The sequence below is a fragment of the Somniosus microcephalus genome, chromosome 4, assembly GCF_052327205.1.
Source record: "Somniosus microcephalus isolate GS21.2 chromosome 4, FLI_Smic_1.0, whole genome shotgun sequence".
Taxonomy (NCBI): domain Eukaryota; kingdom Metazoa; phylum Chordata; class Chondrichthyes; order Squaliformes; family Somniosidae; genus Somniosus; species Somniosus microcephalus.
In genome coordinates this window covers 241,726,426-241,740,304 of record NC_140990.1, presented here as the reverse complement: position 1 = coordinate 241,740,304, position 13,879 = coordinate 241,726,426, and the positions used below count along the sequence as shown (strand labels likewise).

General features: G+C 39.4%; 1 protein-coding gene across 50 annotated transcripts in view; it reads right to left on the bottom strand.

The window, feature by feature from the left end:
• The window catches only part of LOC147120302 (titin-like), a 359,546-nt gene that overhangs the window by 179,330 nt on the left and 166,337 nt on the right, over nucleotides 1-13,879 (bottom strand). For 41 of the 50 annotated variants that reach the window (XM_085986008.1, XM_085986052.1, XM_085986054.1 and 38 more), the window contains 8 exons: nucleotides 12,877-12,942; nucleotides 12,508-12,573; nucleotides 11,357-11,452; nucleotides 8,102-8,176; nucleotides 6,812-6,886; nucleotides 3,400-3,477; nucleotides 2,641-2,724; nucleotides 384-464 (listed from right to left, as the gene is read on the bottom strand). In XM_085986008.1, coding sequence (XP_085842134.1) covers nucleotides 384-464; nucleotides 2,641-2,724; nucleotides 3,400-3,477; nucleotides 6,812-6,886; nucleotides 8,102-8,176; nucleotides 11,357-11,452; nucleotides 12,508-12,573; nucleotides 12,877-12,942 — 621 coding nt within the window. The remainder of the gene's footprint in view (nucleotides 1-383; nucleotides 465-2,640; nucleotides 2,725-3,399; nucleotides 3,478-6,811; nucleotides 6,887-8,101; nucleotides 8,177-11,356; nucleotides 11,453-12,507; nucleotides 12,574-12,876; nucleotides 12,943-13,879) is intronic. The other 9 variants (XM_085986031.1, XM_085986043.1, XM_085986044.1 and 6 more) reach the window with 5 other exon arrangements.

The following is a 13,879-nucleotide window of genomic DNA, read 5'->3' as shown; positions in this document are numbered from 1 at the left end:
TTAAAATTGTTTTAAAAAGTGGACCTGTTTTCAAATAGATAATATTAACTTCTGCATACATCTAAATGTTCAATATAATGTTTCCATCTAAGCATTCTAATAAAAATATTAAATTGCAATTTGTTTAAATCAAAGAGCATGAGTAACCTAAACAACAAAAACAACATATGCGCTATAACTTCACTACATTGCGACGGAACAGTACAAATCCATGAATAAATACAAAAGAAATTACACTGGTATAACCCTCAAAAAGAGGTTTTTGATTCAGACTGAAGAGTCAAGCATGAAAAGTAGCTATTATTTCCATTGTAATGGAAACAACAAAACGTTGCGTTATGTGAAGATATTGTTGGTGTAAGAGTCGCCGAGTAATCTTGTACCTTTTGTTGGAGCAACCTTTTCTTTTCTTGGAACAATAGCCGTTTTTACTTCAACAATTGGCTTCTTTGGAACCTCTGGCACTTTAAAAAACAGCATGGTTTTAAAATATGTACTGCAAAAATGTACATCACTGTCTGATTTATTCAACCAAGGATCAGAGAGATAATGAAATTGAATTATGATAGCTGCTTAACTGCACTTAACTATTAGAGACATTGAAGTCGATTTTGGTCTCTCATCAGGATGTGCGTGCGGTGAAAGCTACAGCCATCTGGACGAGTTAGTGGGGGAACCCCTCCCAATTTCCAGATCATCCTTAAGTTGCATGAGTGATTTAAGCGCTAGCATGAAATGCGCTCACCATAGGCAGCTTGTTGATTAGAAGATGGGCAATCAGATGCTGCTGCAGGTTCTTAAAGGCTTACTGGGGAGGTGCATTTTTTTGTGACCAAAGCAAGGAAGTAACACTGTGGAGCTGCAAGAAGATGTCTGTGGACAAGAAGCGTTCAAAATTGAAAGGAGGTCTTCTTCCCCTTTAATGGTTGGCCAGTGGCAAGGCAAATTGGTGAATGGGCCTGGTGAGAGGTGGTACAATATATGAATGCACGAAGCATTATTGCTAGGGCCTGGTTGCAAAGCAGAAATAAATTTAATCATCTCACTCAGATTGCCAAGGTAAGACTCCACTTCACATCAAATACTTTCTGCACCATTCTGTAGGACTCTATCTTTCCCTTCTCCACTTGCCATGGCTGTCCATAGGTCAGCAGGGAAGACTTAACTTCACCTCCTTTCTGCGACACTCACACCTGGAAAATCTGCTGCTGCCCTCACAACTTCTTCTCCTTCTTGACCATGCTTGCCACTTCTTCCTGCCATCATGCACATGATGGTCAGCTGACTCAGAGCACATATTAGCTCACTTCCACTCTTCTTGCAGCAGAATTTGGCTCACAACAGGAGGGATACAAGTAGCCTGGTAGGACCATCAGTCACCTTTTTGGAAGAAGCCGCCATCAACATCATATGAAGACGGACAGCAGTCAGCATCAGAGATGGCAAGGCTGATGGCCTGGCATAGCATGGTTTGTTGGCATCTTCCCTTCCTCTTCTCCGACCTAACTCTTTCAGTCATGCACTCCCTAACCTCTTGAACATGACAACTTGGTGTTGCATTGCACTACCAGTTATTTGCTAGTGGTTGCCCTCACAGCTATATCTTAACCCTAGTTCAATCAGAAGATTTGGTTACTAGTGTCTGATGGACTGACAATGAAAATCCTGATGACAATGTAGTAACATTTGCTCTTATCCTGCCAAGCAGCAGCACAGAAATTCCTATTCTCAACCAACAATCATGCTTGGGCTTTTTTCCTCAGGTGGCAGCTTGGTCTTGGGGCCATTAGAGTCAAACCTGATTCTAGAAGATAATCAGGAGTTCCCTCCTCTTCCCTGAACTGGGGATGCTAAGAAGAATTGTGGCACTGTTTAGCTCCACTGCCACTAAATCATCTAACTAATCCTGGGGCTAAAGTTGGGCCATTCTGATCAGCACAACTCAGTTCCACTTACTCACTGAACCATTAGGAGTCACCATTTTGTTTGAACTTGGCTCCTGGAATTTTATTTGCTGGTGGAAGATATTCCTTATCCAAATTATTAAATTGACAACTTATGTTACAAATGAATAAATAAAAAAATCAACTCTTGCTGTGGGAAACAGTAAACACTCAAATTAAACTACTGATTGTTTGCTTACAAAATGATGGGCTGTTTTCTTTAAATAACTGACAAATATTTAACAAATCCTAAATTCCTGCTCTGGCAATTGAACAATTTCAATTGAGAACCACTGGAAGTTATAAAAATTAAACCCCTGAATTATTTTCATAATTGGTGTTATAACAAACTAGATACAATCAACCCTCTGCTGATTCAAATGTTCCAGATCAAATCCCCGCCTATTAAAGCAAAAAAATTACCTAAATGCTACAAAAAAGCATGAACAATACACACAAATGAGATACATAAATGATTACTCTACATCGCAACAGAATAAAACAATATAACATACAACCAGCAATACGTATGAAGAACATAAATGACACTATGAGCATCATCAACAGCAGGGTTCTGGTTAGAACTTATGAGATGATCATGAAGAAAAACCATGCTTGCATTCTGATCTGATGAAGGTGATATTAGATTATATAGGAATGATGAAGTTGGTATGAAATCCTTCTATGTATATTATACCTTCTAGTGGAGAAACCTCCTTTTTTCTTGAAATAATAATTGGTTTCACTTCTTCAGCAACTGCTTTTTTAGGAATCTCTTGCACTTTAAAAGAACATTTATCTTTTTTAAAGACTAGAATCATTAAAGAAAATATACAGAATGTATCTCAACACCAAACAGGACAACACATGACAGACAATTTTTCTTGTAACAATAACAACTGTAAAGCTCCATCAACTACTGGTACAGTACTTATATAAGTAATGCACTGCCATTGGGAACTTCAGTAACTAGAATTGATGGAATATTTTTTACTTTGATATAATATATTTGCTAAAATAAAATACAAAAGGCTTTTTACTCTTTTTGCTAACAAATTAAGTGTTTCACTGAGTATTGTTATGCACATTTTTCCAATAGCATGATCAGAATTATCAGTGAGAAAAATTAATTCATAATTTTGCAAAAAATAGCTTTAATCCAATTTAATTGATGTATTGCCAAAATATTAAGCGATGTTAATGCTATCACAATATTCATAATCTATATACATATATATATATAATATATCTATGCACGTTATGAACAATGATCATAACATTGTAACAAGTTCATGACAGACATTGAGAATATGAGTATTCTTGTACAGTCAGAAGAGTTCTAACTTTGATTTGAGAGATTATCATAAAAACAAGACAACATTGTCACCTCAATGGCAACAATAAACTACCATATCACTTGGGAAAATATTTGTATAAAATCTTGTAATGTTTGTACCTTTTCCTGGCGTGATTTCCTCTTTCCTTTGAACAGGAACTGGCTCTTCAGGAGTACGTTTCACAGCAACTTCTGGCACTTCAAAGAATATTTTTATATTTAGCCAAAACTTATCAAAAACAAAAATGAAATTTATTCAAACATCCAATGAAAATCACACAGAACAGGTAACAGACAACGGTAGCATCCTAATCATATTTTCCCTTCCAACGCATAACTCAAAAATCTCATCTACATGCTGCCTCTTGGCGACATCATTTGAAAACACAACATCAGATTCCACATATACGCTGGGGAAATCTAGCTCTGCTTCACCACCACATTACTCAACTCCTACAATGCATCTGACTTGTCATGCTGCTTGTCCGACATCTAGTATTGGCTGAGCAGAAATTTCCTCCAATTAAATATGGGATAGACCGAATCAATTGTCTTTGGCCCCAGCCACAAGCCTAGTTCCCTAGTCACTGATTCCAACCACCTCCCTGGCCACTGTCTGAGGCTGAACCAGACTGTTTGCAACCTCAGCGTCCTATTTGACCTTGAGCTGAACTTCCGGCCCATATCCTTTCCATCACCAAGAGCACCTACTTCCACCTCCAAAATATCGCCTGTCTCTGCAACTGTCTCGGCCTATCCCTGCTTTTGTTACCTACAGCCTTGACTATTCCAACACTCGCCTGGCTGGCCTCCCATCTTCCACCCTTCGTAAACTTGAGCTCATCCAAAACTTTGTTGCCCTTAACCTAACTCACATCAAGTCCCATTCATTCATAACCCCTGTGCTCGCTGACCTACATTGGCTCCCGGTCCAGCAACTCCTCGAATATAAAAATCTGATCCTTTTGTTCAAATCCCTTCATTGCCTTGCCGCTCTCTATCTCTGTAACCTCCTCCAGCCCTAAAACCCTCCAAGTATTCTGCTTTCTGGCCCCTTGTACATCCTCAATTTCCTTCGCCTCACCATTGGCGGCTGTGCCTTCAGCTGTCTAGCCCCTAAGCTCTGGAATTCCCTCCAAATCATTCCCTCTCTCCTCCTTTAAGATGCTCATTAAAACCCAACTCTTTGACCAAGCTTTTGGTCACCTGTCCTAATATCTCCATATTGGCTTGGTGTCAAATTTTGTCTGATAACACTTCTATGAAATGCTTTGGGATGTTTTACTACATTAATCATGCTATATAAATGCAAGCTGTTGTTAGATCACAATAACAATTACTTTTGTACATGATTTTGCAGTTGAGATCAGTGGATTTTCTAAATTAAGGTCTATCACACAATTTTTAAAAATCTGTTAGCTTTAAAATGAGAGATTTTTTTCTAGCGGTAAAGAATGTAAATGAAATTATGCTTTCCTTAAGGCCAATACTACATCAATTAAAAAAAAACTCAGCCAGGGAAACAGTCCCCTGGATAACTTTTTTCTGGAAGGAAAAATCTCGTGCCAGTAACAGCTCGTGGATAACTCAAAATTACAACCAAGACTGGTTGGTCGAGAGGAAGTGGCACTGAGTGTGCAGATACGCTATTACCAATGACAAAACTCTGACATTATCACTTGCTGACAGTGGTACATGAACAACTAATAGTGGCCTGCGGTGAACCAGAAGTCCAGCCTGAAGGGCAGGAGGATTTAAAGATGCACACTCTGATTTTCCAACCACTTGCTTTGAGCCCAGCCATAATAGCCAAGCTCCATACTTGTAAGGTGCTGTTAGTAGCCAGCATGTTAGAGGAGTAAGATGTAGCAGGATTGTTATAAACTCCTGCTTAAGCTGTAGTAAGATAAACTAAAAGATTAAAAAGTAAAAGTTTAAAAGATAGTTTTCAAATTCAAATGACAAAAGTGGACTCCTCCGCTCCCTCATTATATTTGATGAGCTTCATAATCTGGGTCAAAAAAGAAATACAATCACGCTCCTAATCTTCCCTTGTGGGTGTGGCAGTCCATCATTGCGCTGTTGTTCCTCAAATATAAGTACCAAAAGATAGTAATTATGATCTCGATTGCATTTGTACAGTATCGTACGGCAACTGGATGCTTGTATTGATATGCTTTATCTTCACCTTCATTGAGGCAACAAGAAAAAAATCCCAAAGAGCCATGCATTTATGATTCATCAAAGCAAACAGTTGTTTCACCAGCTTTATCATGGGGTTCCCAACAAGTCCAGGTAAGTTTTCAAGGCAAGCTATTGGTTAAGAAATTCAATGCAAAATTCAAATTTATCTAATATTGGTGATATTAAAATATTATGGGGGAGAAATTCGGTATCGCCCCGTTTGGGGCGCAATTATCAGCTGGGCGCAAAGTTTAGCGCTTGGCGCTAATTATCGCCTCCAACTGCAAACTTGGCTTCAATCGCCCATGGAGGTGATTGGAGCGCTAAATCAGGCGCTACACACCTCTCTTAAGGCACTAACGCCGAGGAGCGAGGCGCTACCTCAGAGCGCTGGCGAAGCTCATGTGATGTCAGTCAGCAATGGAACACAGACACACTGGTGCTGGTCAGTTCTTAAAGGGGAGGGTTGATCTTGCACTCCATCCATATCCTGCTCATTACAGCCTTGAATCTCGGCCTGGAGAGACCTGTACATCAAATCTGCTGGAAAGAACAATGGAGAAGCCCAGGGAAAGAGCTCAGAGTGCAGCCCCCACAGTCTCTTCTAAATCGATACAAGGAAGGGCAAATCAAAATGAACCTGCAAAGTGCTGCTCAGTACCCAAAACTCCTCAACACAGCGTTGAATATCTCCAGAAGTCTCTCTCTCTCACTCAGAATGCGTGGTGCAAAAATGTCGCCAACAAAAAAAGGCAGGAAGCGGTCGCCTTTAAATAGCGCTCCCCCAGTTCCTTCCCAACTGCAAAATGCTCCACTCAACCTGTCGTTGCTAGCGGCAGGCGGTAAGGCAAGGGGCACCACTCAAGATCTGGTCTGGGGCACTACCGGGGCGTTGCACGCTCGACTGACGTCATGATCTGCAGGCGCAGGAGATCGTGGCGGTAGTGTTTAGCGCCGCCGCAAAATGTCTGGTCAATTTCGCGAGCGGTGCAAACATCGCCGCGCCCGGGCGCTAGTTGCTTTGCGCCCCATTAGCGCCCTCTTAAGGCGCTAATGGAAGGTGCAAACCAACCAAATTTTTCCCCCTATGTGTTTTAATACCTAACTAAGCATAATGACAGTATCAATAAATACAAGAACAACACAATGCAGTGGTAGAATGGCACAAATTCACAAGCAAACAATTAAAACAACACATATCGTAAAATAAGATGAACAAGTAGCAGAGCATTGGCAATTTGAAGCCTCTAAAAGAGAACTACTTTCCAAGATAATTACAAGATGAATAGATGAATACACATTTATCAAAAGAACAATGCTAGTATGAAACACGTGGCTTCTTTTGTACCTTTTATTGGAGAAACCTTTTCTTTTCGTATAACTGGTTTCACTTCTTCAGGAACAAACTCAGGAACCTCTGGCACTTTAAGGAATTTAATTTTTGGACAAAAAAAAAAATCAAAGACCTGCACTTCGAACATTTTAACACAGAAGTGCACATAACATTAAACACAAAAGAAGCAACTGATACATTACACAGTCTACCATCTTGTGCCAATCACACAATAATCTCTCATTTTGCATCATGGTTCTGGTATACATAAACTTATTATTGCCTTATGCAACCTAGTTAATTAATCCAGCAGCTATGAGCAATTACACACAAATCCTTTGGATATTTTAAGGTTTAGTTCTCAAACAGCAGAAGTGATTTTTGTTGCAAATCTCCATACTTTCTATCACTTCCGGTAGCACAGCGAATATGATTTTTCATGGACAGAACTCCATCCCCCATATACAGCCTCTGGTGTTGTCCCCAGAATTACTTTCCAAACAAGCTGGCTTGTAGCAGTTCCATGCTATTGGAACAGCATGTTTATGACAACATGTTAGTAACAACCAAACTGCCATATTGGGAAGCAGAAAGATATGTCTGTTCAACAACATTTCAAATCTCTTTTCAAAATGAAGGTGCATGTAGATAATTCTACAGTATTAAAAGTTTAGTTCCAAATATAATGTGTAGCATGGTGATAGGCATTCTCAGCCTTGATCTCCAGGAGGTGAATTTGCAACCTCTGAAGATTTCCTGTTGGCGGTTTCAGAAAGCAAGAGCTAATCAAAAAACCAATATCATTCACTAATTTCTGGTTCATCTACTATCACATCTGTATGTTCTCATGTATGTATGCATACATGTTTCGCTAATATTTACTGATAAGTAACTGTAACATAAATATATAAATCAACCAAGCAAGCTGAAAACTTAGTTGCTTATTATAATTCACCTTTCCCTCCAAAAATGTTGTAAGTTAAGATTTATACATCATATTAGACATGAATTTAAATGACTTTAGTTGCAATAACACTAATTAATTATTAGTAAATTGACCAAAATGAGAACACACTAATTTCTAGCATTGTAATATATTAAAATTTAAAATAAGTCCCCCAAACCAGTGTTTCTAATTCAATGAGTCCCTCAATTTAATGGATAAGTAAGCAAAACTATAAACTACAATATACAAAAACAGCAGGAAACAACATGAATGCACAAACACACACGGCATAGCCAACTAGATCATGTGATTTCTTTTTACAGTATAATTTTAGAAGTATTGTATGCATATTTCCATACCTTTTGTTGGAGGAACGGCTTCCTTTCTCGAAACAGTAACTGCTGTAATCTCCTCAGCAACAGGCTTCTTCGGCACTTTAAAGAACATTTTCATTTTTAGATAAAATTCATTGAAGAAAATGAACATTACTTGGAAGATGAAACAAAACATATGGAACAACAGTATACATTAAAAAACAATTAGGTTACAAAGCACAGCCACCTGATGTCAAGATTATAAGAAGTGGTAAATGTATACCAATTATCATGAATCTTATAGTAATGTTTTTATTAGCGGGAACTCTAATACAAAAATGTATGTTCAAAAATCTACAATTGATAGCTAAACTTTAAATCAAAATGTGTGGGAGGTGAAACATGAAAACAGCAACACTGCACTCAGTTTTGTTGGAGTCACATCAAACGCACTATTGTAGATAGTTGCTGCTAAAATATAATCACGGAATCAAATATAAAGATTGTATCAGTACTTTGTTTTTCAAAACTAATGATGATGCTACAGTCCTGGTAGCATTAGATAGATGTGCTGCTAGAGATGCTACAATAGAAATAACTGCAGGCATGGTCTTAGATGATCATGCTGCTGAAACTGATTAATTTGCCCTAGAGTGCTTATGGAAATGGGGGAGGTTACATGTGAGTCACTGATTCATATATTCAATAGCTCTTGAGGTCTGGGCTGGTTCCAATGGATTAGAAGCATAATTAGGTGACCCTATTAATTAGGAGAAGAAATTTGACTCTGGGAATTATAGACTTGTCAGTTTGACATTATTCATAAGGAAATTGTTGAAAGGTATTGCATGGATGTAACTTATGATCACTTAGGGAGATTAGTGGTTATTTGAGATTCCCAGCATGGCTTCAGGAAACAGTTTCTACCTCAGTAAACTGATTGAGTTCTCTGAGGAAGTCTCCAAAATAGTGGATGATAACAATCCTGTTGATGTTATATATCTAGTTTTCCAAAAAGCTTGTGACAAAGTGCCACATAGAAGACCACTAGAAAAAAGAAGTCATATAGGAACATAGGACAGGTATAATACTGGACAGGTAACTGGCTGAAATCTCATCGGCATAACATTGCCATTAATAGAAGTGTACCTGAACGGTAGCTGGTCACAAGTGGACTTCCACAAGGTTCCATGTTAGAACTATTGCTTTTCATCATGTTCATTAATGATTTGGATGAAGGCATTAATGGAACCATTTGTACAATCACAGTAAACTGTGTACAGGAGTAAGCATTTTAGGCTAAATTAATAGGCTGCTGGCTGATTTATATAAATTGGGAGAATGGGCCCATAAGTGGCAGACGTTCTTTATTGTGGATAAGTGAAGTGACCAGGCATGGTCAAGGGAGATATCTGGGGTTAACAGTTGACAACTTGTTAAAAGTGTACAAGCGGTGTGAGGTGGCTATAGTGAAGGTAAATAGAGTTTTAGTGTGTATTGCAAAGAACATCGAAGATAAAACAAAGAGCAGTTTATTTATGCTATACAAGGCCTTGTTAGGTCTGTACTTGGACTATTGTGTCAGGCTTTGGTACCCGCATATGCTGAAGGACAGTGAGGCTCTGGAGAAGGTGCAGATGAGATTATAACAGCTCATAAGAACCCTACTTTCTTTATGCCAATCCACTGACATATAGAAGAGTGATAAAAGAATACACAAAAACAACACCATGAAACAAGTATGGTTTCTGACATAAGCAGATAAACACAATAATTTCCCATGAAGGCCACACTACATGCTAACATTGGCTGGAATTTTCCCCTAAAAAAATGGGTGGGTTTGGAGCGTGGGGGCAGTTAAAATGTTAAAAATTGGATTCCCGACCTGATCCCGCCTCCAACTCGCCCTCTTTCGGTTTTAACGGAGGCGGGTAGGGGGTGGGTGACTAACCCGCTCCCAGGGGCTGTACATCAATTTAAATATTGTAATGAGGCTGGAAGCCTCTTTTTTAACCTCCATTTTTAATTTAACTGCATGTGGACGGGTTTCACACAATTCGTGAAACCTGACAGTTAAACTGAGGAGGTAAGTAGCGTTATACCTAGCTCCTGGATCCAGGGTCCCTACCTAGCCCACCCCCCGTGATCGGAGACCCACAACGAGGCCCCCCCACCCCCCCCCCATGATGATGCTGAGGCCAGCCACAATCCTCCAATGGCCGGCCCCGATCCTGTCTACCCCCCTGCCGATTCCTGATCCTCGGCTGACTCCCGACCCGCCAATCACCCCCTCCCGATCCCCAGCACCACCCCCATTCCCGATCCTCTGGCCAACCCCCAATCCCCGACCCCCCCCCCCCCCGCCATCCCCAACCCCACCCGCCAATACCCGACGCCCCCATCCCTGACCGCCCCCGCCGATCCCCAATCCTCCCCCGCGATCCCCAATCCTCCTCTACCATTCCCTGAATCCCCCCCCGAACCCCAATCCTCCTCTGCCGTTCCCCAACTCCCCCATTCTTGATCCTCCTATGCCATTCCCCGATCCCCCTCTGCCATTCCCCGACCACCCCCCTGATCCCCGACCGGACCGACCCCTCACTCCCTCTCCGCAACTGAAGCCTACCCCCCCCCGCCGCAGCCAGCCAGCCTCTCAATCTGGCTGGCTGCGGGCAGGAATCAGAAGCATCACATGCAAATCAGGCCCTGCCTTTAAAGTCGGCGGGGCCTGCAGGAAATCCGGCCTCCCAGGTTTCCCACCTGCCTCGGAGGCCCCCGCCTTCAACCCACTACCTTAAGAAAATTACGGCCATTGATTGCTTTTTTCCCCCCACAAAGCACTTCTAAATTTTTTGGAATAGTTAGTGACACAACTTTTTGAGGTGATACTTTCGTGGCAATTTATGCCATGTAAAGATTATTGCTCCTGACTGAGATCAGATCCAAACTTATTTAGACACATGTACAATGTGGATTATTTTTAAAAGACACACAATTCTAAATTAGATCAAAAAAGTATAAGAAAACAAAGGTTTTACAATTTTAAACCTTTTACACAGAACATTAAAAATTATATCAGTAACAGCTGTGTACACAGACAGTAGCAATTATGAGAACAAACCAGGTTTGAAACATAATTGATCGAGTATATAAAATCTCAAAGAACCCTACAGAAATAAAGAATAAGCTAAGGTAAATACAACAAGCTGGCATTTGTTGTGAGCAAATCAAAATGAAGACTAACAAGAAACACAGAACATACATGGAGTTTGTCGCAAACAAACTGCAAGCTCTTTGTACCTTTTTGTGGAACTGCCTCCTGTACAATAGGAATCTGAGAGGGAGCAGCTTGTTCAGGTACTTTTTCAGGTACAGCTACCCTGGCAACTCCAGACACTTTAAAGATATTATTGTTATTGTAGACCACACCAATTAACAGAAGACATTTATACACATTTAACACAATATATTAACAAACATTCTGTGCTCTCACATCTACAGAGATTCCTGTATTTTACAAGAAAATGGGTTGGTTATTGGAAAGACAGCAAGAAAACTATCAAACAAATGTCCTTTTGAGTTCTTACCAATTTCAAATGTTACCTCGTGTTTCCAGATTTTAAAAGTATGCAGTAAATTGCATGCTAAAGTCCAATAACATCACAGGTTTATTAAGTGTTTGGGATACACTTAGTAGTTGAAATGTATTTAATATTTTAAAAACTACCATAGTACTGTTGATGTTTCCATATTTTTCTTGTACATTTTTACGTTTGGAAAAAAGTATAAGAAAAGGTGCAAAGAAAATACAGGAAAAACTATGCAATATATAGAAAAAAGCTTGATCATGATCTGGGAGCACAACAAACAATTACTAACGAAAGACATTCAAATGAAGTGCCAAATGGCAACAAATGCTAAACATACGTACAAGTGCTACAGAAAATTAGACAACTTAGCTTGAGTTTCAAAAATCCACATGCTTACCAAAGGTCTCAGAAGCAGAGTAATTAGTTTCAATACATAAAATATTAAACTAATTTAAATATATTCAATTTTAAATTCTTTATGAAAATCTTAAGGGCAATTTGGTTTTCTTTCAGGTAACCTATTGCAGATTTTCTTGAATTTTTACACTAATTACAAAATAATCAAGTACAAATTAATTGATTATAATCAGACTTCCACAATTAAACATAAACTTTTTCTAAAAGATGGGAACCAACACAAACAAACACATGCAAAGAGACCTGAATTTACACAACAGTTAAGAGAAAACCAAGAAACAAAAAGACGGTGAAATAAATCATTAGCATTTTTAAAAGAAAAAGAACAATTACAAGGGAGGGATTATTTAAAGACAAAATTTTTAAAAGAATAAAATGATAATAGGACAGGCCACAAAAATCACACTCGTTAAAAAACACAAGGGGCTCTGTTCACTTTTGTACCTTTTCTCATATAAACTTCCTCTTCAACAGGAACACGTTCAGTAGTCTTCTCGGGAACCTCAGAAACTTAAAAAACATTTTGGTTTTACACCACTATTGCTTCAGTTAAAAAAAAGAGTGCATTTAAGAAATCTGAATGAAAGCCTATAACGTCCTAATCCTATTTCAGTGAAATTTGACCATTTAAAAAGCACTGAAGTGGGCATAAATGTATGTCTTCTCCTAAAAGTGCTGGATTAATGTTGGATACAATTCCATGATCACCAGCAGCTTTTTGACATCTCACCCAAATATTCATTCTTCTTATGTAAGCCTAGGCAATAAGTAGCAGCTAGGTATTTAATCAAGGTAACATAATTTCGTCTGTACCTTTCCAATGACTGATTTCCTCTTCCTCCAAAATCGTGTAAGTAATGTCTTCACTTGTCTTGCATGCTTCAGGGATTTTAAAAGATTTATCTTACATTAGTTTACACTTAGCAACAGAGTATATTTCATACATAACACTTGCGACAAGACAGTATACTTTTACAAAATAAAACACATTTCTAAATTTATTAAAATAATTTCAATGAAAATGACATTTTGTTCAATTTTTCTATTTGTATTGATTTTTTGACAATATATTTGTTATAACAGTGAGTGCTGATTTCATAATTGGGGAACTGACTTCAGGGAGCTGTGAAAGAGAACTAAATTAATATTGAGTGATTCTGATACAGATACCTGTACAGATACAGTCATTAATCCAAGCTTACTCAGACACCTTTTCATTTCAACTAATTTAGCTCTCTTACACTGTCACATTCAATGGGCTGGATTTTGATACTGGAGGCGTGTAGGAGGCGGGACTACAACTTTTGAGGTTGTAGTCCCGCCTCCATCGAATTGTGGCCAACCCACTCGATTTTCACTTGATTGACCTTGTTGAGCCTGCTCAGCGGGCTCAGCAGGCCAATTAAGGGCCACCCAGCAACAGGCGACGTCACAGATTGACATTTCATCTGTCAAGAGCTTTTGACAGATGAAATATCAGCGTTTGACAGCTCTTTGAAGCTGTCAAACACTGACAATCTGTACACTAAGTTAATTCCTTCTTCTCAGGCTGATTTAGAGATCTCTCCAGAACAGAAAGCTGAATACTGCAACTTTTGACAGCTCGCGGCCATTCTGCTTTCTGTGCTGGTGAGATGAGGGACTCCCGAGACCTGAAGGAAGGAAGGCTGTAAAGGTAAGTAAAACTTCTTTTAACACTTTACAGACACCAAACACACTTACCTCTGCACTCATGCACCCATCACTCACCTGAACACCGGACATCTCGAACCTTCCAAGCCCTTCAGCCCGACGACCCGCCTCGCTAACTTGGCGT